Here is a 26,945-nt window from a genome sequence, read left to right as displayed (position 1 = left end):
AGAATAAAAAAACAGCATAACAGTTCTCCATTTCACAAATTAATGTAAAACATAAAACCCTAGCAGCAACAAACAGCATTTACAAGCATTTACAACTATTTTACTCTGTAGGAGGAAATGCAGTAACTGACATGTATATGAACTGGAAAAAATAAAAAACAGATTGCATCAAAAAGGATTTCCCCTCCCCCCCTTTGCATCTCTGTCAACCTGATTTTCCTTTTAAAAAATAAATAAAAAAGAGATTGAATAAAGGAAGGGAAGGAAACGACGTACCAGGTAGGGTTTCCTTCAAATGCGAGGTTTGATACGTGCTTCACCTTCGTCGAGATCGCCGGAGAGATTGCCAGAGAGATCACCGGAGGAGAGGACGAAAATAAAAAAAACAGAGACGGGAGGAGAGAAGAGGGAAAACTGAAATGATTTTTTTTTCTCAAAGTCATATCACTCTGTTTCTGCAGAGGGGCATTCTCGTCATTCATATTTTCGTAAACCGGGTTTTGACCCCCTTCTGTGATTTTCAACATACACTTGACCCCTCTGATATTATGTCATTTATTTGTCCCCTTGTGTCAAATTTCCGGAAAATAAAAACGGGAGTGACATGACCATTGATTTGACCCTTTCAATATGTAACTGTTGCTTTTTGGGGAATTGAGCTCCCTTCCTCTGTCTTTTAATGGAGGTGGCTCTAATGAATGATGCCCCGTTTTTTTTTTTTTTTTCCACAAAACGGATTCCCATTTTCCTAGCAGTCTAATGTGCATCAACATGTTGCATTAATAAAGATTTAACAGTGATAAATCGACTCCCAAGTACCTTAAATGGACTCCCTATATGTGTCTTTCTCTCGCCTTTGGGTTAGAGAGAGAAAGAGGAGAGAGATAGGCACATTGGAGGTCGATTTAAGATATAGGGGAGTCGATTTATCACTCCCCAAGATTTATTATATAAGGAGATCTACCCTCACTAAAACATATTTATAAGAAAAACATGTTGAATTAGCGGATAACTATGCTACTTGGTTTTGTTTTTCATATTATGAAGTGAAAAATTGAAACACTCGGTTATAAGGATGGGGGTGGGGTCAAGTCTCCAATATAAAGATTCTAAAAAGTAGCTGGTTTGCTTTCTCCAACTTCATCCTTTTTTACTTACACGAGAGGAAATATACAGAGTTTGGCAATGTCACAAAAATAAGGTGACTGATAGAAGAAACACGAATCATTTGGGAGCACAAGTGTTGTGCTCATGATGATATTAAATTTCAGTTAATGAGGTTGTAATTCCTTCCAAGACAACTGGTTGGTTGGCATCAAGAGCACTTCCAACCACTTGAATGGCCATCTTCTTCATAGATGGGCCACTCTCTTGACTATTGCTACCACGCTTCTTCCACCATGATGTAGCTGGTCTCTTTTTCCTCCTTGCCCCCTCAGCCCAACCATGCAGGGATGTTTTTGTGTGCTCCTCAACTTTGAACATGCTTCCCATCTTTCATTCAACAAAAGTTAGAAAGGTGAAAGGAATCAAACCATCTCAAAACTCTACCTTCAAACAGAACGAAATTATATGAAATTCACTGGCTTACCTGGGTAACAATAGCATACAAAGGAAGAGTGCTGTAGCTGCAGAGTACTTGAATAATCACTCTGCGCAGAGTAAACCAGTCTAAGCATTTACCAAGAGTTTTGAGATGGATGCATCTACACTGATTCATTTACTTAATACAATATGCTGGTACTGAATTCTTTTATAAGTGATTGCCAAGGCCAGTGTAAGCATGCAACCTTGCTGAAGTAAGCATACATGGGGCACTTTACACCCTAAACTACAGGCATGACCCTACTTCTGCACCTGATCATGCCAATACACATGACATGGCACCCTCTCAGTGCTCTTTTTTATTTTATTTTCAAGTTCTGCCGGACCGAGTTGAGTTGACAATAAAAACTCCTCAACGTACCAAGGTTTGCCCGGTACTCGAAGCCTGGCCAAACCAGATGGACTTAGCCAATGAACGAGTTTTTTTTTTATCATTGAACATTCCTATTTGTTTAAACATTGTCTCATGACAGAGCCAAGAAGCAAGATGCTTCAAGCAGGCAACACCGAAGATGAAAGCAAGAGCGAGTTGTGTCTGAACATACCCAATAATGAGCCTGGGAACAATGTAAGCCACTTCCTCCATGATGCATGAGTCAAAGCCGTAGGTGCTCTGTTGATATCAAGAGAAATAAATGCACTAAACATGCATAGTATGTATACACATACATGCCTATAATGTGTGTGAACCTTCCGATTTACTTACCCAGATCCAGAAGAAAAATGCTATTTCAAATGAGTTCTGGAACAAGATGAAATGAATCAAGTAAAGAACGATGCCAGGGCGACTAAACCAGAAATGCTTGTCAGAGAGCTTGACTGCTGCTTGGAGGTCACCCTTCTGCCTCTCTATGAGATCATTCTTCGGACCCTCCACATCATCCTTTTGCCTCTCTGCAACTTCTTGAGCCATTCGAGTAATTATGTGTTCTAGCTTTGCACCCACAACAAGTAGAAGCTACAAATCCACCCAGTTCATTGGCTAGAATCAGTGTTTGGAAACTAGATTGAATAGATAATTTTGCTTCAACTCAAAAGAAACTAGATCTAATACAGGAATAATTCAATTGGGTGCCCAAAAGCTCAATTGAGCACTAGTAAGAAAACTCTAGTAAAAACAAAATCGAGTTTGGAGGCAATTCAGACTCCAGCCCTCATCAATCCCAAGTTTGGGTCAAACTTTCAGCAATTAGCAACCCTCATCAATCCCAAGTTTGGGTCAAACTTTCAGCAATTAGCAAGCAACCACAAACACCAGTACACACTAATGTTGAAGTCCAGACACACTTACAATCAGAGGCAAAAATGATAACCAAAAATATGTGTGCCATCCTGCATAAACAACCAAAATAAGATGATGAAGAAAGATTAGGTTCCGATACACATTAGGATCAACAACCATAATTTTATCGGGACTCAAACATACCATCTACGTTCAGCAACAGGAAGATAACAACAAAGAGCCACAGATACCAGCTGCATATAAATTGTGTGTTGTCAGTGAGAGAATACAAAATTCTCTGTTCGTCTTGAAAATACCCTCCATTAAGGAAATAAGAGATGAAGGATGTCAAATCCTTTGAAGCTGAAAAATTGCCAATTCCCTTTATTTGCATCATATGATGGTCACCTCAAGTGGATGTCTGATCTGGATTGTCCACCCAGTGGGCCCCACCATTGATGTGCCGTTGCAAAATTTGCACTGATCGGATGATCCCGATGTCAGACAGGTGGCCTTCAAAAGCATGGGTAAAACAAAAACTGCCTTGTAGATTTTAGCCATTGGTTCCACCAATCGGACGGTTGATCAGAGCATTTTTTGGGCTGGCTGCCATTTATCATGGGTTGGGACTACTGGACGGATGATCCGAATTAATGATCTAACCGTCCACGCACAGGTAGGATACATGTGAATAATGTCAGAATATGTTGCAAATGAGTTACATGGATGGGATTGGTCCTCTTTGAAGATTGATTACCTTATGCCAACAACTCTCTTAAAATCAGCCTCAAGTGCTCGCATCATGTACTTGTGGAAATCAAAGTTCCGGTTTGTAGGGAAGTGTGTCTGGAACAAGAGACAGTACGCATTTTGAATTCTTTCCTCAAAGGAGCGAGCATGGTATCTGGAGTTATAACAGCAAATGGGTGAAATAACTAGTGATTATTAAAGTCTAAAAAGCTTACCGTGATAAATCCCGATCGAAGAGCAGTGTAATCTGACGCGGTGACAGAAGCATAAAATTGTTTGAAGAATGAAATCTACGATAAAACATAAATATAACGAAAGAAACATTTCATTACTTAAAGCTTTATAAGAAGAGCATCATATAGGGTAGAAAAACGAAGGAAAGAAGAAGTCACTTTGCCTACATGATAGAAGGATTTAAGTGAACATTATAAACACTAAATTTTGATTATATGGAACCATTAAATTCAAGAAGATGGATGAAGGGGGTGGTCTCCTCCACCTTGGTATGCAATGTTTCAGGAGATACATAAATTTATTGTCTTTCATTCCTACAGGACATATTCCTGGCATTGCTAGGCAAACTTTAGGGCATTGCAATATGCTATATTCCATTTGCATACCTGCATTTAGTTTTTTCTATAACAATATTTGCATAGCATCCTGTGGGGGCCAGATCACTCAAAATGTGGAGTTTCTTGGGCCAATCCTAATTGTGACGCACTTCTATGGAACCATTAAATTCAAGAACATGGGTGACGGAGGGTGGTCTCCTCTGCCTTGGTATGCAAAGTTTCAGGAGGAGATAGTAAATTTATTACTTTCATTTCTGCAGGACATATTCCTGATAATGTTAGGCAAATGTAGGGCAGCAAAATATGTTATCTGCCATTTGCATAGCTTCGTAGGGCATCAAAATATGTTATATGCCATTTGCATAGCTGCATTTAGCATTTTCTGTAATGATATTTGCATTGCTGCCAGTTGAGGGGCCAAAGCACTCCAAATGTGGAGTTTTCGGGCCAACGCTGATTGTGATGCACTAGAACATTGAAAGCCAGGGGTCCAAATTCCTCTACATTGATAGAATTTGAGGGTACATGAAGAACCAACTAATCAATGCAGGATTATTTTACTAAAATCATGACATATATTTCATGCAACATCCAAATTTGTAAACAATGAAAAGAGAAACTGGTGAGAAAATCCCAATTTCTTACAAAATGCCTCTCCATTCTAATTCAGCGCACAATATGATATAATATATCAGTCAAAATTGGTGTAGTAACTCACTATCCAGCTTACAACAGCTGACTTGGTCCAAAATCCTAGAACACGCTCCTTGACAAACTGGTGACGATAGTGAGCAGCTGTGGTGCTTTCTGGCCCTGAAACAGCTCAAAAAGTTAGTTTATATCACATATTGAACTACATGGTAGGCTAGCTGAATTGTCTGCAAACATTGAAAGGCCCACCATGTACTTCTAATCTCTCTCTCTCTCTCTCTCTCTCTCTCTCTCTCTCTCTCTCTCTCTACACACACACACACAGATACATGGAGAGAGAGAGAGAGGAATGCTAAATTGAAGGGCCACCTTGCAAATACCAGCCTCGGGAGTGCCATATTAGATCCACTTCACCCGATCACATTTCTAACAACCTTGAAAAATTCAAAGAGGAATGATATATGTGGTTGGGTGACTTGGATCCAACAAGGCGCACTTACACACACACACACACACACACACACACACACACACACACACATATAAGACAGCTGTGAGGCCAGCCATGCTGTACGGCTCAGATGTTGGGCCATCAAGAAGCAGCATGTGCATAAGATGAGTGTAGCGGAGATGCAAATGCTTAGATGGATGTGCTACCACACAAGGTTAGATAGAATTAAAAATGAAGACATCCGTAAAACGGTGGGGGTAGCACATTGAGGAGAAGATGAGAGAGCATTGCTTAAGATGGTTTGGGCATATCCAACGTAGGCCTTAGGATGCTCCAGTGAGAAGAAGTGACTCATGCCAAGTTGATGGAGTAAAAAGAGGTAGGAGCAGACCGAAAACAACTTGGGTAGAAAAAGTGAGGAAAGACTTGATGGCTAGGAACATAACAGAGAACATGATCTTGGATAGGAGAGAATGGATGAAAATGACCCATGTAGACGAATCCAATTAGTGACAGGATTAGATTTAGTCAATTTGAGCAGGGTAGATTCTTTCACATTCTTCATGAAAATTTTCGAAAGGATTCTTTAGCCGACCCCAACTAGTTTGGGACAAAGGCTTAGTTGAGTTGAGTTGAGTATATATCAACAAGACATACAGCACACAAGAATATCAGTAACCGTTACCTTTCTCTGCCTTTAAAGCCTCACGACTAATTGAATCCTCCCAACGCTTCCATTGGCGTATCTATGACAAGTATAAATCTATCAATTCAAGGGTCATTAATAAGAAATGATGGACACACATACAGGTACAGATAACAATGCATCCACAAATTCATTTTTGCACTTACAATCATTCAATCATTTTTTTTTATTCAAAATAGTAAGGAAGTCCAAGATTCTAAGGTGGGAGCGGCAGCCACCCTAGGGAGAAGCTTATAATTCGTATAAAGACCAGCTTGCTTTTTTCACAAAAAAGAAACACTAGATAATGAAATTATCATACCTTTAGCCCTCCTAAAACCATGGTAGTGGCACAGAAAACTACATGAACAAGTGCCAAGACAAAGATAAAAATGTGCAGTTGATGTAATGCTTCAATGGATAACAAAGGAACTTTTCCCTGAAATAAGAAAGAATCAAAAGCAAGTTAAGAACTTTGAGATCATAGTTATAGTTATTGCATGTGTATGTAGAGCATAAAATGGAAACATTGTGAAATTTAAGGTAAGCATTGCCAAATAGTATAGTAATGGACAACTGTGGAATATAAGCAAATGTAGAGATGCGCCAGATCAAAACACAAACTTATCTCATGATCATAATTTCATAACTAGAGGTGTAATATGTCCCACCTCCACATAAGAGAAATCCCAACAATCGCTCCCTCCCGACACATGAAGAAGGCTTCATCATGCCCAAGCCAGTCATGCTTTTACAATACTCATGCTTGTCCCTGGATAGGGCCTTGGACATTATATCCGAGCCATTGTTGTCGATATGGATCTTTTCAAAAAAAATAAAATTGCATGGTATGGATTTTTTCAAGTTGTAACAACTTTTCTTTGAGAACACCCCAAAACTAATGATACTTTATTTCAATATGCTTGGACTTTGAATGAAAGCTTAGGTTCTAGTAAATACCCTAAAATACCCCCATAGTGATTCGTCCCTCCCTATACGAGGGTGTTTTTGTCTTTGGAATGAGTGAAATTAGGGCTTTTATCAAGAAAGCCTATAAATACCTCATTTCCTGTGTTAGTGGGAGGTTAGCCAAAACCTAAACCTAAAACTTTTTTTTCCGTCTCTCCAGCCCACATACTTGTGGAAGAAAGAGGAGAGGTGGATTCACAAGCTATAGATCGTGAGCCAAGGTAAGTGCTATGTCCATGATAAGTATCTTCGAAAACCTTTAAAATGTCTGATATTAGCGAATGAAGGGAATTGCTAGCGTCCATCGCAAAAGGCATTTCGTGGCTGGTTTGTCTCACCTCAGACCAGCCACCTCGTGAATGAAGACAACAGCTTTTGTCTCCATTCATGAGGTAGCTGGTCTGACATGCGACAGACCAGCCACGAAAAGCCTTTTGCGATGGACCTTAGCAAATCCCTAGAAATATGTGTTTTTGGATTTTCAATCGTGTTTAGGAGAGTCCCTTTGATGGATCTAGAGTTCCTAGGGTTGACTGTGTCTTCGGATCCCCAAAGAGACCTAGATCATCATGTTTTGATCATCAAAAGCGAATATTTGCGATTTTTGACCTAGACTTTGATTTCCTCTTCCGATCTTCGTCCGGTGATTTACATCAACCAAGTTGGGTTTGATTGATTCTCCTCGTCATACGGAATCCATCGAATCCAACCATGGTTGATTTGGATGTGTATAGACTAAGTTTGAACCTCTCAAAATGACTGAAACTTGGAAAATAGGGGTTTTCTCGCAAAAAACCCAAACAACATGTATGTGGTCGACCTTCGACCGGGAGACTAGTGTTTGGCCTAGGTCGACTAGGGGTGGGTAGGGATGGCAATTTCCCACGTATAAACGGGGATCTGCCTCGCCTCGCTCCACCAGCGCGGAGCTGGGATTCCCTGACTTGGGCGGGGACAGGGATTTAAAAAATTCCCTGGAGCGAGGATGGGGTAGGGATGGGGATGGCTCTAGCCCCGCCCCGCCTCGATTCAATACCTTGCATTATGCCATTATCAATACATAATTTGCATTATCAAAAAAATTATATTTTTTAAATTCCAAATATGCCTTTTGGCCCTTAGTGTGTAGAGTGGGGACGAAGACTAGATATTCCCCGCGGGGACGGGGCGAGGATTTCCCCGCCATCCCCGAAGAGGGGATGAGGAATTTTCCTTAAGGCGGGGACGGGGAATGCAACATCCAGACCCGCCCCACCCCGTTGCTAGTCTTAGGGGTGGGTTTGGCCATCAATTTGAGTTTTTCCGATATTGTTTCGATATGAGTTGTTTTGCAGGGCTTCTCCACTTTGTTTCATCTCCTAAGACTCCTTATTGGATATATTGCATAGGATTTGAGTATACTTTGCCCCTACAAGTGAGAGCGTGAAGAATTGCTTTGGACACTAAGGTACGTAATTTCGTAGTACTTTGGTGAATTGATCTTCGACTCGAATATGTGCCCTTTGTGTTTACAACTCGCATAACCTTTTTGACTATGTGAAACCTTGATGTAAGTTTGGCTCGGGTCTTGCATGCTCAGTTTCCTTACTGTGAGAAGTGTTATAGAACCTTGGGTTCATTGATACTTATGTGCTCCATAACTTGAAGCTTATTGTGGAAACTCTGTGAATATTTTAGAAATGTGAAGTTCACAGTTGATAACTGATGGACATCTATTACATTGAAACCCTTGTGGAAACCATGTAAATCATTGCCACTCGATCTTTGTACTCTTTCGAATCTTTTCGTTATATGTGTGTACACTTCACAAGGAGGCTTAGGATTATATGTGGACAATAAGGGGCCGCACCAATGGGGCTAGGACGTTGGCTATTTGGGTCCCGTAAGTGGGACGATACGCTGGCCTTGTCGACAGGTACGTGATGTGAGGAACTAGTCCCGACACTGTGGGCAGTCGGTGTAAGCAATAACTTGCTTTTTGGACTAAGCCGATGACCGTGATGTGATACTCTTGAGATATGACTTCTAGACCTTGCTTCTCATCTATTGTTACACTTATCGCAGTGATGTGGATCCATGCTAGTGTTATGTGTGTAGTTCCTTACTTCCTTTGGTTACCTGATTTTACCTTTATTCTCGCATGCTTGACTCCACTATTGTAGCACGTTATTATGTACTGGGCTTCAACTGACCGCGGTTTAACATTTTCATATTTTGACCCTCGTGGTGTGGATGAGGGAGCGGAGGCTTGACTCTTCCTTGCTAGTTTATTTGTTCCTGGCATCTAGAGACCGTGAGTATGATTGACAACTTTTGTATAAAGACCAAGGTTTTAAATTTCGACCGCAATCTGAAATTTCAACTGGAACCGAAATTGGGTAAAGTCCGAAACGTTACAAAATTTCGACCGAATTTTCAAAATTTCCGGGCTGAAATTTAAGGAATATCCCCAAAAAAAAGTTTTTTTTTTTTTATAATTGACAATTTCATTGATACTATGAAAGTTACATTGGGGACCAGGAGCATGCTCCTAAACCAATAAGAAACCAAAAAAAGTCTTCAAGGTCAACTATTACAGTGAGGTCTACACTTCCATACGCTGCCACCTTGTCAAATAACTATTTCACTTCCCTTTCGAAATCTTCATCTACTAACCTTTATTTCTTGAGGTCCCGCTCTCATCTTTTCAAAGACAGGGAAGAGACAAGGCATTCATCAAAATAGACTTGTCATCACCATCTAGATAGTCATTCAGTTTGAGCTTCTGGACAAGTCATCAAAACCGAAAGAATTTCCTCCATGCTATACTGGATCTGAGATTCTGGCCAAAAAAGGAGAAAAACCTTCGGAATCTTGTTCAGGACTTCCGGAGATTCTCTGCTTGTAGGGTTTTCTTTCACCAGCCGGATACCCACCGCCTTAGTCTCCTCCCAAATTTGCCTCCACACAACCCTTTTTCTGAACCCAAGAATCTTAAAGAAAGAGTGCTTGTATAACGGTAAATGGTTGTCCTTTAACAAAATAATCCCATAGAGGCTATACCTAGTGAACGGCCCGACTTGAGACTCTAGCCTGAGTAGGTTCCAGAACGCATAAAGAGAGAATAGCCGTCTTCCAAAGCAAGATGAGAATAATCCTGGATCATCATGAGATGCCATTCCTCCTTTGTTAACGGTAGCCAGAAAAAAGAAATCTTTCTTTAGGCTTGAGAGTCTCTTCAAAATGAGGTTGAGGGTACCCTTTAAGACCATACCCAGGACCTTGAAACGTCCGCTCCTAGAAAAGAGCACTAGAAAACTGAAAAGACACAAGATAAAATACCAACTTCCTAGCTACCGAGAAAAGATAAGTTAATGAATGCACCCATAATCGCTTTAATCACTAAAATCTCCTTCAGCCCCAGGATCCACGGCTATTGAATTAGCTATAGATGGGACCTATCCTACCAGATTTGGAATAAAATTTTAGGAGCTTCAACAATCTGCTGTTTGTCTTCCTTGATCCTGGTTTTGAAACCAAGATATTCCCCAATATATTCATAAGGAAATTTTCTTGAGATCTTGACCTCCTGGCTAGGGGATTTAAACCATCATTAAAACCGCCAGGGGCACAATAATCAAAACTCTTCCTGACTCTAGGGTGAAGACAAACGTATTGGTATTAGTGAAGGGTGCAGCCATCAAAGCAGATTTCTGCCTAAGGGCAGGGTATTTAGGCTTTAGATTTCTTGGGACTCACCAACAGTAGACCTAAATGGTCTGACTTCCTCTCTTCAGGTCCCATCACACCTTTTTTGAGGCAGACCATCGGCACATTCTTAGGCATCCCAACCTGAGGATTTGACTGGTAAGATTTAAAATTTGAATTCCATACGGGGCCCAACGGCTCACCAGGCAAAAGCCCCTTAGACGCCAGAGATAGATCTGCCGGCAAAGGAATACCCGATCCTGGGATAGCGGAATCAGAATTTTCCTTCAAAAGAACAACCCCAATGGTATAGGTCTGGTCTAAAATTTTGAGCTTAACGCAGGAATTAAGGAAAAGCCAGTGTGGGGCTAGAATCTTGGCCGAGACGTAACTCATACAATTCTGGTGGTTGCCTTCCATCTTGGTCTCTATAACCTTACCAAAAAGGCCCCCTAACGCCTCCACCGTTGAGACAGCCCAGGCGTGCAATGGGATGCCATAAAAATAAACCCAATGAGCATCCTCCCCTTGAATAAATTCATTTTTCCATGGTGAGAGGGAAAGCAAGTGGTTATCCAAGGCTGCAGGTCCCTTAGCGAGGATCTGTAATGCTTGGAATTCTGTTTCAAACATAAAAAGAACTCCATAGGTCGCCAACATAGAAGGACGATGTAAAGATGGGAGTTCCCAGGATACTTGTGCCCATTTCCAGAGCTCCTGCAAGGTCTCATTATGGTTTTTCTTTTTCCCTATCAGGCAGGCTTTTAGGAAACCCATTCGCACATCCACTTCCCTACCCGAGATAGATAAAAGTGGAACCCCTGAACTTTTCTGGCAATAAATTTTACCCGAATCAGGCCAAAGATCATCTTCACTACCATTGGGTTCTACGCTAGATGATGAGCTAGCACGAGGAACCCATTTTAAGGGAATTCTAGTCCTATGACACCAGCGGCATTCATCCCGCCAACTAAAGTTAAGATATTGACAGAGAGAGCAAAACCATGCTCCTGATCTATTATCTCTATCATGCTTAAATCTCCCTATGGGCCTCCCCTCCCCTCGATGTGCCGGGGGGGGGGGGGGGGGGGGGGGCAGATTCAGTCTAGCTTGCGGATACCTTTTGCATCTATTCCGCCATCCAGAATTCTGGTAGCCGCAATGACGGCATTGCCAGTCCGCCTCCTTCTGCTCTTTTTTGACAGTAGCCATCCTCATTCTCCCAAAAAAGTTTTTTTATTCATTATTTAATATTATCCCAAAATTTCAGCCAAAATTACTGAAATTTCGGGGATTTTGTCGAAATTTGGTACGGGATAAAATATTACTTTATTTAATTTCTATTGATTTCGTCTGAAATTTTGGTTTCGGTGAGGACTGAAATGCGTTCCGAAACCGAAATTTAAAACCTTGATAAAGACTACGCTAATTGTTATTTTGGGTAGAGCGAGAGTGGAGAACTTGAGATTGATTATTTGATTCCCGGATGATATTTATCAATTGCGGAGATTGTTTTTACCAATTGTTGGTTTTGATATTGCTTATTAGCCTTGTATACTTGTAAGGGTCTCTTTACAGGTATACGGTGTTGTCGTGTCCCCAGGCCTTGTGTACGAGGTTTCGGGGTGTGACAATTTTTACTTAAACCTACTATCATGCCTATGGGGAATATCCTTGCTCCCTAACTGTTTCTGACATCTCACTTTTTGCCAATCAAATTGTTTGTGGTTGCTTGCTTCATCAATTTCTTACCCCGCCCAGGCAGAATACCTTATTCTCAACTCCCAAAGTGGAAGTCATTGGCTCTTCTATGTCTTTTGGCTCTTCATTGACTACCCATTTATACAAATTTAGAAAATCATCATTAACTGCAATTTTCACATCCACCTCACTTCTACATTAACATGTTTCCCATTAATATGCACAGATTTCCCAACTCCAAGCAATTCAACATTGTGCTTACTGTTTTGAACAATATGTACAGCCCTCATTCTGCAGCGATCTTAATTTTTTGCTTGGCATAATTAACATAATTTCATAGTTCAAAACAGGGCCACTGTTGGAAAACCTGCTCAGGACCAATCTTTTGATCTTCCAGACCAATTTGAAGGCTTAAATGTGGCCAGATGCCTCATAGTTTTCCTAGGAAAAATATCCGCATCCATCATATAAGGGCCCATATATGTGCATGTGTGTTTGTCTATATATCATATTCAAGGGAGGGGCTGAAATATAACTGAATATACCTGCTTTGCGCAATGCTGAGAATCAGTACCCGTAGACAAAAGATGTCGCCTATTCCATGTAAGTCCAAGTGAGAAGTTTTCACGATGATGCATGATAGAAGAGGAGTCATCCCCCTTCTTGCATGGAAGCATGTGGGATGAAAAACTCATGGGAATGCATAAGTGGCTGATCAGACCTTGAAAGACGGTCAATAGAAGGGAAATGAAGCCAAGAAGCATCAACTCTGCATACAGAAAATTGTTGTGAGGCAGAATCATATCAATATTGTATACTTTAGTCGTAAAAAACGAACACTAGGCGTGATTGATGACATGCTCCTGTTTTGTGTCTGCGTAAACATAAGGGTATTCCAAACTAAATAATAAAATTGGAGCTCAAATTTGGTATTTGGGAGCCCAGCCAGCCTGAGTCCCCTCGCCTAACATTCAAGCCAATCAATTACTATCGAATATTGCACTTAAAAACCGCCGTGGGGAGAAAAGAAAGAAGATAACGTGTGTTAGAAGTATGTGTATGTGTGTGTTGATGACTAAGGGCATAGTGGTCATTGTACTCTTCTCTCTTTATGTAAATACATAAGTGAGGGGGAGCTATCCACAACTCACTCTTTGTTTCTCTCATTCTCATCATCCTCTTCTTCTTCTAACATGGTATCAGAGCCGTAGGGTTATGATACCGTAGGGACCACGTCCGCCTCCCCTCCACCTCTCATCCCTCTCTCTCAGACAAACCCATCCCCGTCTTTGCCACAAGCCCAAGCGAAGCTCCGGATTGAAGATCGACGATTCACTCCAAAGCCCCAACCTTAACTCTAACCCTAACCCTAGCCCTAGCCCTAACCCCAAATCCATTCTTTCCAAACCCTAAGCCGCGAACAGTACCCGTGAATAGTGACGTGAACCGTACCCGTGAATAGCGTCATGAACAGTACCGTGAATAGTGCCGCCCCCTCCATCATTTAAATCGCCTATTTTCTATTCCTTCGCATCTTTTTCTATTTTTCCTAGTGCTCTAATGCACTACCCATTCTATTTTGACGTGTAGTCTTATGCCTCCCTCCACTATCTCTCTTTTCCGAGCCGCGGTATGTCCTTTGGGCCCTCTAAGCTCCTTTTCCTCTCGTTGTTTGCTTCCCCTTTCCTTGTTTTTCCTACCCTTTCTCTTCCTATCAAAGGTGCACACTACGTGTTTGCTGAAATGTCTGAGTGAGCTATTGTGCCTCCGCCTTCATCTCCTAGCCTCTCCTCTCCTCATGGGTAGTGATCCTATGTCTTCTTATGCTTTGTCTCTTCGTCGGAACTACGCTATTATGCCTGGGCTTGCCGTGTGATTCTCTACTTCTCTCTTGTTTATCCTCTATCGTAGTGTGCTTGAGGGTGTCTCTATATTTCTATCATCATGGATCCTCATCTTAGATTCCCTCGTACTACCGGATCGACTTCTCCGCCGTCGGCTCCCTTTCCATTGTTGAATCCTACCCCTTTGATTGGGGCTTCTATTCTTGGTGCGTATATTGGTGATGGATCTTCTGGCCGTGGCAGTCGTTGTCTTTCCCCTTCCACTGGACCAGTCCGTATCTCCCGCACTGACTATGATGAGTTTTTGCGCCTCATGCACATCGCCAAGCCCATATTGCCCCTTCTGCACAACCCAATAGTCCCCTTGCTTCGCTTCTTACTGCTTATGGTCCTTGGTTTATTGATTCTGGGGTGTCCAACTATATAACGGGTAACCCTGCTTCCCTTCGCTCATTTCAACCCCTTCAACTTCCTTCTACTGTTACTTTAGCTGATGGGACCACTGCACCCATCTCTAGTACTAGCATTGTTTCCCCCCACCCTGGTCTTACCTTGCTATCGGTCCTTTGTGTTTCTAAGTCGCCATTTAATTTACTGTCTGTGACCTAAATTACCAAAACTTATCACTGTTTGGTCTCTTTCTTCCCCTCCCATTGTGTCATTCAGGACCTTTCCACAGGGAAGACGATTGTGTCTGGTTATGCGGCCAATGGTCTCTATTACCTTGATTGTGATCCTCCTCGTGCTATGTTGCATAGCTCCGTTGATGCCCATCAATGGCATTGTCATCTTGGCCATCCTTCTCTTCAGCGACTTCAGCAGTCCACTATTATCTTTAGCCCTCTTCAGTCCTTTCAGTGCGAGGCCTGTGAGCTTGGGAAGCACCATCGTACTTCCTTCCCGCCTAGGCTGGTTAGCCTTGTCTCGAGTCCATTTGAGCTAGTCCACTCTAATGTCTGGGTCCCGAACTATGTCTCTTCTAGGTTATCGATACTTCCTCATTTTTGTTGATGATTTCTCCTGTATGACTTGGCTCTTTCCCCTTAAGGATCGATCCCAAGTGTTTACTGCTTTTTGTACTTTCGATGCCGAGATTACTACCCAATATGACTTGGCTCTTTCCCCTTAAGGATCGATCCCAAGTGTTTACTGCTTTTTGTACTTTCGATGCCGAGATTACTACCCAGTATGACTGCCGTCTTAAATCTTAACGTACCGATAAAGCTCGAGAGTACTTTTCTGCGTCTAATGGCTTTCAGGAGTTCTTATCCTCTCATGGTATTATCCATCAATCCTCTTGTGCCTACACCTCCCAGCAGAATGGTGTAGCCGAACGCAAAGTCCGGTCCTTGCTTAATATTGCTCGCACTCTTCTCTTCCAAATGTGGATGGGCTAGATAAATCGGATCCTCAGGCTAAGTGTTGTGTCTTTCTAGGCAACTTTCGTACCCAGAAAGGTTATCAGTATTACAGTCCTCGACTTCGCCAGCTATTTGTTCCCGTCAGCGCCAGCTTCTTTGAGTCTACCTCCTTTTTTATTGCTCCTGCTGAGAGCAGTCTATCCGAGCCTCAGATTCTTCTTCATGTTCTACCTGATCCTGTCTGTTCACCCTCTTTACTATTGCCACTTCCTTTGGTTCCTACTACTCCTTCCTCAGCTCCTCCTCCTCGTTCTGCAGCTCCTATACAGGTTTATTAGCGGCCAGATGCCCTCAAACCCCCTCCCGAGCCATCATCCTCTCAGCCGGCGATCCCAGCTCCTCGAGCCTGGCTTGGGAAGTTCAGTGATGCCCTCATGAGATATGGCGTTGAACAATGTAAAGTTGACCACTCAGTGTTTAGTCATCAGTCGAGTGTTGGCCATGTGCTTCTCATAGTCTATGTTGATGATATTATCATTACAAGGAGTGATATATGTGGCATACAAAAGTTGAAGGTATTTTTGCAAAAAAAGTTCTCCACAAAAGACCTTGGTCGCCTTAGATATTTTTTAGCGATTGAGGTAGCTTACTCTCGTAGTAGCCTCTCTCTCACAGCGGAAGTATGTTTTAGATTTACTAGATGAGACTGGATCCTTGGGTATGAAACCAGCTGCTATTCCCATGGACCCGAATATTAAGCTGCTTCCAGAAGAGGACGACTTGTTAGAAGACCCAGGCAGGTACAGACGGCTAATTGGGAAGTTCATATACCTCACAGTCACTCACCCAAATATTTCATATGCCGTGAGGGTTGTCAACCAGGTCATGAGTACCCCTCGTAACTCCCACTGGGCAGCTGTGATTCAGATCCTTAGATATTTGAAAAGCGATCCTAGGAGAGGACTGTTTTTCAAGGTTTTTGTGATGCTGACTGTGCAGGGTCACGGCCTGATAGACAATCCACTACTGGATATTGCACCTTTGTTGGAGGTAATTTAGTGTCCTGGCCAAGCAAGAAACAAAATGTTGTATCCAAGTCGAGTACAGAAGCAGAATACAGCGCTATGTCACACATTGGTAGTGAGCTTATATGGTTGCGCTCCTTCTATCTAAGATTGGATTCTCAACATCTTCCTCAGCTGAGTTGTATTGTGACAATAAAGCTGCTATCCACATTGGTAACAACCCAGTGTTTCATGAGCGTACCAAACACATAGAGGTGGACTGCCATTTCATACATCACAGGATCCAACAGGGCGAGATATGCACTACTTTCACTCAGTCAATAAATCAGTTGGCTGATACCTTCACCAAACCTTTGAGCAAAGCTAAATTAAGTGATGTTTGTAACAAGCTAGGAATGCATAATATATACATTCTAGCTTGAGGGGGAGTGTTAGAAGTATGTGTATGTGTACGTTGATGCCTAAGGGCATAGTGGTCATTGCACTCTTCTCTCTTTATATAAATACGTAAGTGAGGAGGAGCTATCCTCAACTCACTCTTTCTTTCTCTCATTCTCATCTCCTCTTCTTCTTCTAACACGTGGATACAAGACCAACTGTCACAAGTATTAAAATTGCAATGACTAAGTTTTTTTTTTTTTTTTTGAAAGATAAATCACAATGACTAAGTGCGTGTTTGGCGTACCGTTTGGCGTTTAAAACACCGTTTTGGGGCCAAACGGCCGTTTGGGAGTGTTTGGGTGCACAGCCACCGTTTGAAACGCCTTTTGAAACACCGTTTTGAACCCTCAAAAGGGTGTTTTGCAAACGGAGGGGGGAAGGTCCGTTTGCAAAACGCCGTTTTGAACGAAGTTTTTAGGCTGTGGGTTTTTATGTGTTTGCCCTCACCAAAACCTATTTTACGTATATGCATGCAATTTTATGCGTTACGTCAAATACCAAAAAAGTTGGGGTGTTAATATCATTCTTGTAGACACAAATTTGTTAAATTGTTAATATTTAATTCAAAACAAGGAGCTGCTGATATCATTATATGATCTCTTCATTTTATTTTTTAAAGACAAAGGAATTAAAAGAAACCCTAGTTTCTTACTTTCTTCATCTACTTTGCAAAGTTGCAAACCCTCTCACGCCTCACTGCCTCAGCGCCTCCACTCGTTCGTCAAATCCGGCAAATCAGGCCGTTAAGAAGAAGAAGGAGAAGAACCCCAAAGGTATAGCCATTTTTTTTTGTGGCAATGATGTTTAATTTTAATAGTGTTTGAATGAGATCCTAATGACCTTTTAATATTGGGCCTAATGAAAGAGTAGTTGAGTTACATTGAGGCCAACCAAACAATGCCCTTTTTGGTCATTTTACCACTAAAACTCCGTTTTGGGGCATTTGCAACCAAACACACAATACCTCCGTTTGCCGTTTAAAATGCCGTTTTGATCTGGCCAACCAAACATCAAAAAGCCGTTTGGCAAAACGCCATTTTGAACCAAAACGTCATTTTGCAAAACAGTGTTTTAAACGCTATTTCAAACGGTACGCCAAACACACCCTAAGTTGCTAGCCAACTGATTGTGAATACACTAAAATGAAACTGGCAGTGTAAAAAATATTAGATGCAGAAATATCAAAGTGGGTCACTAATACAAACCTTCTTTTAGCTTCTGCAAGGCCTCAAAGAGTGCATCCTGGTGCTTCTTTATCAAAAACTGAAATAGGAAACAAGAGCCAACCAATTTAAGAGCATTATATTGATGCTTAAAGAGACAAAACAAAAAGAAAAAGAAAAAGAAAAGAAAATTTACATCACTTCTAACAGAAAATACACACATTCAAATGATCCAAGATGCTTACTATCAAGGTTTAACACCCAACCGTCAGCTTAGTCACCTTGAAGCTTGGTTGAGTACTAGACTGAGTTCATAAACGCCTTTGCTCTAAAGATGCACACTATCAATGTTTAAAAACCTAACATTAAGTCAACTTCATGAGGAGTTGATTCAGTGCTTAGTCACTTATTGGACCGAGTGGATTGAATTTTACTAGTTGTTGACTTAAAGAAGTTAAAACAATTCCTAAAAATTGATATTTAAATACTCATGCAACACCAATAATCTGGAAAAGGCACACTGTTATGCATTGATTTAACTTAAGAATGCATAGCATAGATGCGTTTAAAAATGGATCTCATATGTAACAATGAACTTCTACTCTTTAGTTAGAGGAAGCTTTCTTAGAATAAATATGCTATTAAAATAGGCAGTTGGAGTTTGGAATTCAAAAGTTATCCATTGAGATTTTAGTATCAATTGGGTTTATGCACATATAGCAAATGCAGGAGAATAGGTTTCGAGGAACAATCAAGTATTAAGTTTTGAGTGGTTTCTGTGCCAGAGTTGTTTGTCTAGAGAAGAGAGCTAGGCAGTATACGAGATGTGAGCGGTATAGTTTTTAATTGATTTATTTATTTTATGTTCAAAGTTCTTTTGATCCTTTCTCCATACGGATACTTTTGTAATTTAGAAAAGTTTGTAGTAAAGGGCCGTTAGAAATGGAGTTACGGTTAGTAGAGAGGAAGAAGAAGAGTAGAGAAGATGGGAAGTCTCCACTAGGGAGCTCCTCATGTAAATGATGTGTATATAGGCCCACCTAGGGCAACACGAGTACAAAGACAATAATACCCTCTAACACCAATAATCTGGAAAAGGCACACTCTCATGCATTCATTTAACTTAAGAATGCCTAGCATAGATGTGTTTAAAAGTGGATCTCTTCTCTTTTGTAACAATGAACTTCTACTCTTTAGTTAGAGGAAGCTTTCTTAGAATAAATATGCTATTAAAATAGGCAGTTGGAGTTGGAATTAGAAAGTTATCCATTGACATTTTAGTATCAATTGGGTTTATACACATATAGCAAATGCATGATAATATGTTTCGAAGAACAATCAAGTATTAAGTTTTGAGTGGTTTCTGTGCCAGAGTGGTTTGTGTAGAGAAGAGAGCTAGGCGGTATAAGAGATGTGAGCGGTATAGTTTTTAATTGATTTATTTATTTTATGTTCAAAGTTCTTTTGATCCTTTTTTCATACAGATACTTTGTAATTTAGAAAAGTTTGTAGTAAAGAGCTATTAGAAGTGGAGTTAGGGTTAGAAGAGAGGGAGAAGAAGAGTAGAGAAGATGGGAAGTCTCCACTAGGGAGCTCCTCATGTAAATGATGTATGTATAGGCCCATCTAGGTCAACATGAGTACAAAGATAATAATACCCTCACTACTACAAGTGATACCTAAACTACCCTTACATCCTCTTCAACACTCCCCCTCAAGCTGGAGTGTATATACTATGGAACTCTAGCTTGCTACAAAGAAAACTACAAACCAGCAAAAAATAACCATACAACCAAAAAGTACAATAATCTCATACACAGCCAGTTTGGTACAACACTCCTCAAGCTAGTGTGGTGAATACATAATGAAAAGCATAACAAAAGATAGCTACGGCCACAAGAGTACAACAGCGAGCCTCGAACAAAATAAGCACACTCAAGGTGCGCGCAACGAACAACGGCGAAGTACCATGGGCAGAGACAACGGCTAAGCAGCATAACGCTAAGAGAAGAAGAACAACCACCGGAAAGGTGATCGGAACCAACCAACGACAGAGGACACCGTCGACTGGAGAAGGATAACAACCAACAATGGGGGACACCATTGCCTGTAGAGAGAACCGACCAATGATGGGGGACACCGTCGTCCGGAGAGACAAGATCGACAATAAGATAACCAACCAACGATGCGGACATCATCGTCTGGAGACAGGGTTGACGGCAAGACATCGCCGCCTGAAGAGATGAGGATGATAGGAATGCTAACAACCGAGCATACAGCCGGACAATAATGCGTAAAACTACACCAAGAACACGAAGAAGGAACCGACCATATAAGGGACGAATATCATACCAAGAAGGACAAAGAACATAAAGGACTCACCAACAACACTCCAACAAGAGGGTGATACTACATCAACCCGGTGACGATGACATGATAACAACAAGACAATAGCAAGATAACAACAAGACAACACTAAACAAGAAGAGAGACTCAAGACAACAACAAGAGAACACACTCCATCCGTAGAATGACACTCCCATCAAGTTGACATACGGCAAATGACTTTTGTTAGAACATCACAACAAAACTATGTTACCAAGTACAAGTTAACACACTTATCAAAAGTGTTGATATGGATAAAAGTAAAGAAATAGGCCAAGGAGTTGTGGACAAAACTCATGAGATGTGCATGTCAAAAGATGAATAGACTTCTTTCAAGAACTAATAAGATGAGGTCACCTTATGAGCTTTTGTACAAGATTAAGTCATTGATAGCCAATTTTAGAGATTTTGGTGGCATATGCCATGTGCTTGTTCTGGATTAAGAAATGAAAATTATAAAGTAAAAGCTATGACATGTGTTTGTTGGACATGACACAAGAAGAAATTTCGAAGATGCATGGACCAGAAAACTCAAAAGAAAATTACATCTCATAATACCATTGCATTTGATGAGGCGGCTTCTTCTTTTTTTGAATGGTAGAATTCATTAAAAAAGACCGAGACGGACAGAATATACAAAGAAAAGAAAAACAGAACAAACAAAAGGAGCAATACGCCCTCAAGGAGGAAGAAAATCAAATTTCTCCAATGACTCCAAACCAAACCCCTCTCCTAGCTTGAGAATCTGCCACCCCATTAGCCGATCTCCTTACATGATTGAACTCAATATGAGACTCTCCGATGATATCTAATAATTCATTAAAAAAATCCGCAAACCTTCACGGAACCTTATGGGAAGCAGAAAACCAACAGATAACATTAATGGAATCACCCTCGACTATAACATTATTCAGAATCTCCCCTGCCAAATACTTAATACCTTGATACGCAGCCCTCACTTCCGCCTCATTCGAATCAGCTATCCTAATAGGCCCAGCAAAAGACCATATCACCTCACCCTTATCATCCCGCAAAACCCCGCCAATACCCGCCGGACCGAGATTGCCTAAGCTTGATCCATCAAAATTCAACTTACGCAAACCAGCTCCCGGAGGAACCCATTCTTGAACAATGATGTTGGTCCTGCCACCACTCGAACACACCCCTTGCCAACCATACCAAAGATCAAACGCTAACACAAATTGGAAAAGATGTAATGACTTCGCCCAAAAGATAGTTACCGTCGTAGCTTTGTAAGCAACAAAGGAATCACTTTTATCTTTGCCTCTGAAGGTTCTCGCATTTCGTTCTCTCCAAATCGACCATATAACAGCAAGGAAAGATAACTTCCATAAAAAATTTCCCCTTTAAACCCCACGGGGCATATTGTCCATTCGCAATAGCTGAGGCCAAATACCTCGGAAAGACCCAATGAACTCCAAACATCCCCAACACCCGACCCCACACCTTGCGCGCAAAACTGCAATGGAGAAGCAAATGGTCCGCCGACTCTCCATCCTCCCGACACAAAATGCAAAAATTAATAATGATCATCTTTCTATCTCTCAGCAAATCAATCGTTTGAATTCTCCCTAAAATGGCTGCCCACCCAAAAACAACAATCGAAGGGGGGGCAGGAATGTCCCACACTTTGGCAATCACAGGAGCAGCCGAAGAAGGCAGTAAATGCTTGTAGAACGATTTAGGCGAGAATTCACCAGCCGAGGTCCAAATCCAAACCCTTACATCCTCCCCATCCCTCTTAATATAGCAACTCTCTAAAGCATCAAAGAGCCTACACACTGATAATAATTCTCTATCAAAGAAATTACGCCTAAAAGCAGGCGCCCAAATAACCTTCCCATCCATCCTAGCAAAGCAATCCCCAACCATAGCCTCCTTCGCAGACGCTACCAAAAATAAATCAGGAAAAGTATCTTTCAATATTACCTTCCCACACCATAAATCCAACCAAAATCTCACACGATCCCCACAGTGCACCCTAAATCTAATACCCTTCTGAAATTCTGAGGAAATACCCAAAATATCCCTCCAAACCGAGCAACCTATCCTAGGAAATCTATCTACTGACCCCATCTATGGCCCCCACAAGTGCCGAGGAGGTGAAATAATGCAAAACTATGAGAGCTCAAGTCCAATTTCATCACAAGCTCCAAGTAAATCAACTTCATGCTCTCCTATGTTTGGGAGATCAAGTTCAAGGGAGGGCTTTGAATCTCCACATAAAAGAAATTGTCATTTTAAGGAGAAAGGGGGCTTCGTTAGATGATTCTAAAAAAAATTGAAGATCAAATTGGCATGTGGAAATAACGCATGGTTCTAGAGAAATGTAAGGACTTCCACTTGGTACTAAAGTTTGTCGAGTCAATTCGAAACTCATTTCAGTTGACTCGTAGTTACCTTGTCCACAAGTTGTTGAGGGTAAAGAGTGAAGAAATCAACCAAAAGACTTGGAACCCACCACGTCTTGCCTGGTGTAAAATGACGCTATCTATTGAGATATGCATGTTTGATGCATTATATATATATATATATATATATATATATATATATATATATATATATATATGTCCCAAGTTTCTACACATAAATAGTTAAATAGTGTCAAGTTTTTGTTGAGTCGGCATCCATTCGTTCAACCTGATTCGACTCGACCCACTTTCGAGTCGAGTCGAGTTTTTAAACTATGCTTCCACATGAGTACATACTATTGCAAAATTTGCAAGATTGCTGAATGTTTTCTTGAAATGCATATGGATGATTGTAAAGCAAGAAGAGATCATGGCTCTCAGTAAGAATGAAATATGAGAATTAGTTCCGAAGCCGAATAATATGTTGAACAAGTTACTTGTTCAAAGTTGAATTGTGGGATACTTTAGATCAAGTGGCTAACATCTTCGCCAGACATTACCTAAAGCTAATTTTGAAAACCTTAGAATGTGATTAGTTGTGATACCTCAAGTTAGTACACATGGAGAGTGTTGAAATATTTTCCTAATTTGAATACAGTTCTTAATTATTTAATTTATGCTATGCATGACTATTATAGTCTTTTATCAAATGAATATTTTTGCAATTTACTATCAGTTTTTTAGAAAGGAAAAAAATGCCATTTGGGCAATGGTGACTAGACCAACAAGATGGGCGATGTCGGATCCAACAGTGGCAATTTGACCTGCAAGATGGGTGATGTGGGATCCAACAGCAACAACTTCAACGATGACAATTGTGTTCTGTGATGGAGAGACCAGAAAAGGCAGGTATCACATGTTTTGCAGGTCAAATAAATGCCAACAAAATTAATGATGGAAAAGTAATTGATCAATGTAATCAATTGTCCATGGTGGATTGGGTGTGTATGTGTTTAGGACTTGTGTCCAAAGGAATTGGAGAAAGGCAGCACTGCAATGTAGCCTGCCTATGAATACAATTCAATTGGTGCCTCAGTTCAAATTTTTATAAAGGCTCTGTTTCTTTTTCTTTTGACGTAAAATGGATGCATAACGAATTTATGTCCATTTTAAGTGGAAAAATTGGTGTAAAAACAAACTTTACGGCAATACCAGACTGGTCCCACCTAGTCTCATACCTAGGCAGGCCCCCACTCTCAGGACCTGTAACATTCCACTGCGCTCCTTTTTTCCAGGTAGCCACTTCCGTGGCAGCCCACTTTGTGGCTGGTGACTTTTACTCCAGGTAGTCCTCTCCGCAGGTCGCCCCTTTCTTGACTTGAACACGGAACTGGTGGCTGCTCTAATATCAAATGTTAGGTACCTAATCAATACGCCAAAAGCTCCAATGGAATGTGTTAGGGTATGCCCTTTAAACCTGCCCCATACTAGTCTAGGTCCCACCTAGTCCATACCTAATATGATACCTAACTAATACGCCAAAAGCTCCATAATTGATGGAATATATTAGGCTAGGCCCTTTAAACCCGTCCCATGCTAGGTCCCACTTAGTCCATACCAAATGTTAGATACCTAACCAATACGCCAAAAGCTCTAGAACTGATGGAATGCATTAGGCTAGGCCCTTTAAACCTGACCCATAGCAGGCTGGGTCTACAACCTAGTCCCATACAGAGGCAGGGCCCCACTCAGGGCAAAAAAAAAAGGAAAAAAGAAAAAAAAGAGCAAGGAATGGGTGGAAGATTACCTTTCCTAAGCGGTGAAGCAAGCGCTCAACACAGAGGGATATGAGTACAATGACGGAACAGACGCCGGCAACTATCCACGTCGGAGTATACTTAAGGGATGAGGTTTCCTCTTGGACGGCCATTCCTTAAGGATAGGTGGGGGGGGGGGGGGGGGGGGGCGGGGGAGCAGATCTAATCTACCCATCCATCCGAGATAGATACAAATACCAAGTGTATAGAATTTTTAACAAACAAGGAAAGAATAATTATAGAAGAAGCTATTTTTATTTTAGTAGAAGAAGAAGAAAAGTGAGCGAAGGAGACGCAAAGAATGGGAAAAGGAGTAGGAGATAGGTAAGGAAAGGAAAGCATCTTCATTCTTCTTCTTCTTCTTCTTCTTCTTCTTTTGCCTTGATATTATTATTGGGACTTGGAAGGCTCTATCAAGTGGCGAGAAAGAAAAGGCTGAAAGGGATTTCCAATTATCACCATTCATTGTGGTAGGTACACTGGGGAGCACTCACTCTAGAGTATGGGTGGATGAGAGAGAGAGAGAGAGAGTTTGTGCCGAAGCCACCGTGAAAGGCCTGGTTTTGACACTTCCATCATTACTGCCATCGTGGGTATACGCACTGAGAGCCTTTGGACTGTTCATACTTTTTCCCGAATTTGGTGGCATCCTGTCATATTCTCGAGATGATAAATTTTTAGGCGTGCAACTCGCGTGGGGTTCAGCCTGGACCCTTTCGGGATCGAAAAAAAATTGGGTCGGGTTAGGTGTCTTTGGGGTTGGGGTTGGTTTTTCCTAACCCCGGTTGAGTTCAGGTTGAGGGCTTGGACAACCCGACCTGAGTGAAACCTGACTTTTTTATTATTTTTTTAAGTTTTTAGTAAGCTTAAAAACTCGGGTAAGGTCGGGTCGGGTCGTGTCGGGCTCAGGTTGGGTAAGAGGGTTCCTCCAGTTGGGTCGGGTTAAACGTCATCGGGTTGGAACTTGGGTTGGGTCGGGTTCGGGTTGGCCTCAACTCAACCCAACCCGAGTTGCACCCCTAGATATTATATGATGGATGGGTGTACAAACTAGGATAAAAGTACCTCCCCTTGATATTTGATCCAAGAGCAGCATTTTAGAATGTGTGCTGCAATGCTTCACGCGGGTAGGGTAAAGTCATGAGAATTGGAACGCACATTCCATTTCATTCCCATTCCTATTCTCATTTCAAATGGAATCTAGATTCCTATAAATATATATATATATATATATATATATATAAATATATATATATATATATATATATATATATATAGAGAGAGAGAGAGAGAGAGAGAGAGAGAGAGTTAAGTGAAGCTACACATACGTGTAGCTAACTTAGCTACACCAACGGCTTAAAATACAGTGAGCCCACATTGTTTGGGTGATCCAAACCATTCATCTGATAGACCCTCACATTGATAGGGTGTGCCCAAAAAATCAGCTCCATAGGATCATCCCCACCCTTCAAACTGTGGAGGCAAAAATGGACAGATTTGTAAAGGTTTTTACGCGTCAAATTTTGCCTCCACAAATCGTAGGGTTTGGATGATCCTATAGAGCTGATTTTTTGTGCACACCCTATCTATATGAGGGCCCATCAAATGAATGGTTTGCATCACCCGAACAATGTGGGGCCCACTGTATTTTAAGCCGTTGGTGTAGCTACACTTTTCTCATATATATATGACGAAAGTGTTGGTGAGCTTAAGCGCCCAATCACATTGGGGCCTACTTTGTTAGGATGATCCAAAGCATTCATTTGAAAGGCCCTTACATGTTACATATATATATATATATATATATATATATATATATATATATATATATATATATATATATAGAGAGAGAGAGAGAGAGAGAGGAAACTGTTGGTGAGCTTAAGCGCACCAAACTTATGGTGCGCTTAAGCTCCCAATCACATGGGTCCCACATTTCCTGTGGTGATCCAAACCATTCATTTGCAAGGCCTTATCATAGATAGGAGGTGTACCAAAAATCAGCTCCATAGGATCATCCTAACCCCTCCATTTGTGGAGGACAAAAATGGGGCAGATTTGTGTCTGTCCATTTTTGTCCTCCACAAATGGAGGGGTTAGGATGATCCTATGGAGCTGATTTTTGGTACACCCCCCATCTATGTAAGGGACTTTCAAATGAATGCTTTGGATCATCCTAACAAAGTGGGCCCCCATGTGATTGGGCGCTTAAGCTCACCATAAGTTTGGTGAGCTTAAGCGCAC

The 26,945-nt window shown here is 41.3% G+C and overlaps 1 protein-coding gene across 1 annotated transcript; it reads right to left on the bottom strand.

The window, feature by feature from the left end:
* Positions 1-1,001: 1,001 nt before the first annotated feature.
* On the bottom strand, positions 1,002-25,299 carry LOC143856367 (MLO-like protein 13). The gene is made up of 14 exons (XM_077366562.1): positions 24,692-25,299; positions 18,170-18,227; positions 12,839-13,062; positions 6,259-6,375; positions 5,937-5,997; positions 4,868-4,962; positions 3,793-3,867; positions 3,585-3,673; positions 3,032-3,081; positions 2,897-2,937; positions 2,312-2,563; positions 2,151-2,218; positions 1,592-1,652; positions 1,002-1,494 (listed from the first exon to the last, which is right to left on the bottom strand). The coding sequence occupies exons 1-14, from the start codon at positions 24,812-24,814 to the stop codon at positions 1,261-1,263; spliced, it is 1,548 nt and encodes a 515-aa protein (XP_077222677.1). The 5' UTR covers positions 24,815-25,299; the 3' UTR covers positions 1,002-1,260.
* Between the last annotated feature and the right edge of the window lie 1,646 nt (positions 25,300-26,945).

Source organism: Tasmannia lanceolata, unplaced genomic scaffold (genome assembly GCF_043159265.1).
Source record: "Tasmannia lanceolata isolate RefF3 unplaced genomic scaffold, GAP_Taslan_0.1 ptg000023l, whole genome shotgun sequence".
In the NCBI taxonomy this organism is placed as follows: Eukaryota; Viridiplantae; Streptophyta; class Magnoliopsida; order Canellales; family Winteraceae; genus Tasmannia; species Tasmannia lanceolata.
The sequence above is the reverse complement of the archived record's forward strand: the minus strand, read 5'-3'. Positions and strand labels throughout refer to the sequence as shown.

Excerpts from the sequence above, each read along its gene's own strand:
- LOC143856367 (XM_077366562.1), bottom strand. The coding sequence starts at position 24,814 with ATGGCCGTCCAAGAGGAAACCTCATCCCTTAAGTATACTCCGACGTGG. Across the intron at positions 3,082-3,584 it reads AAGAGAGTTGTTGGCATAAG|CTGGTATCTGTGGCTCTTTG; the intron begins GTAATCAATCTT and ends ATTTATATGCAG. Across the intron at positions 2,219-2,311 it reads CATTTTTCTTCTGGATCTGG|AGCACCTACGGCTTTGACTC; the intron begins GTAAGTAAATCG and ends TGATATCAACAG.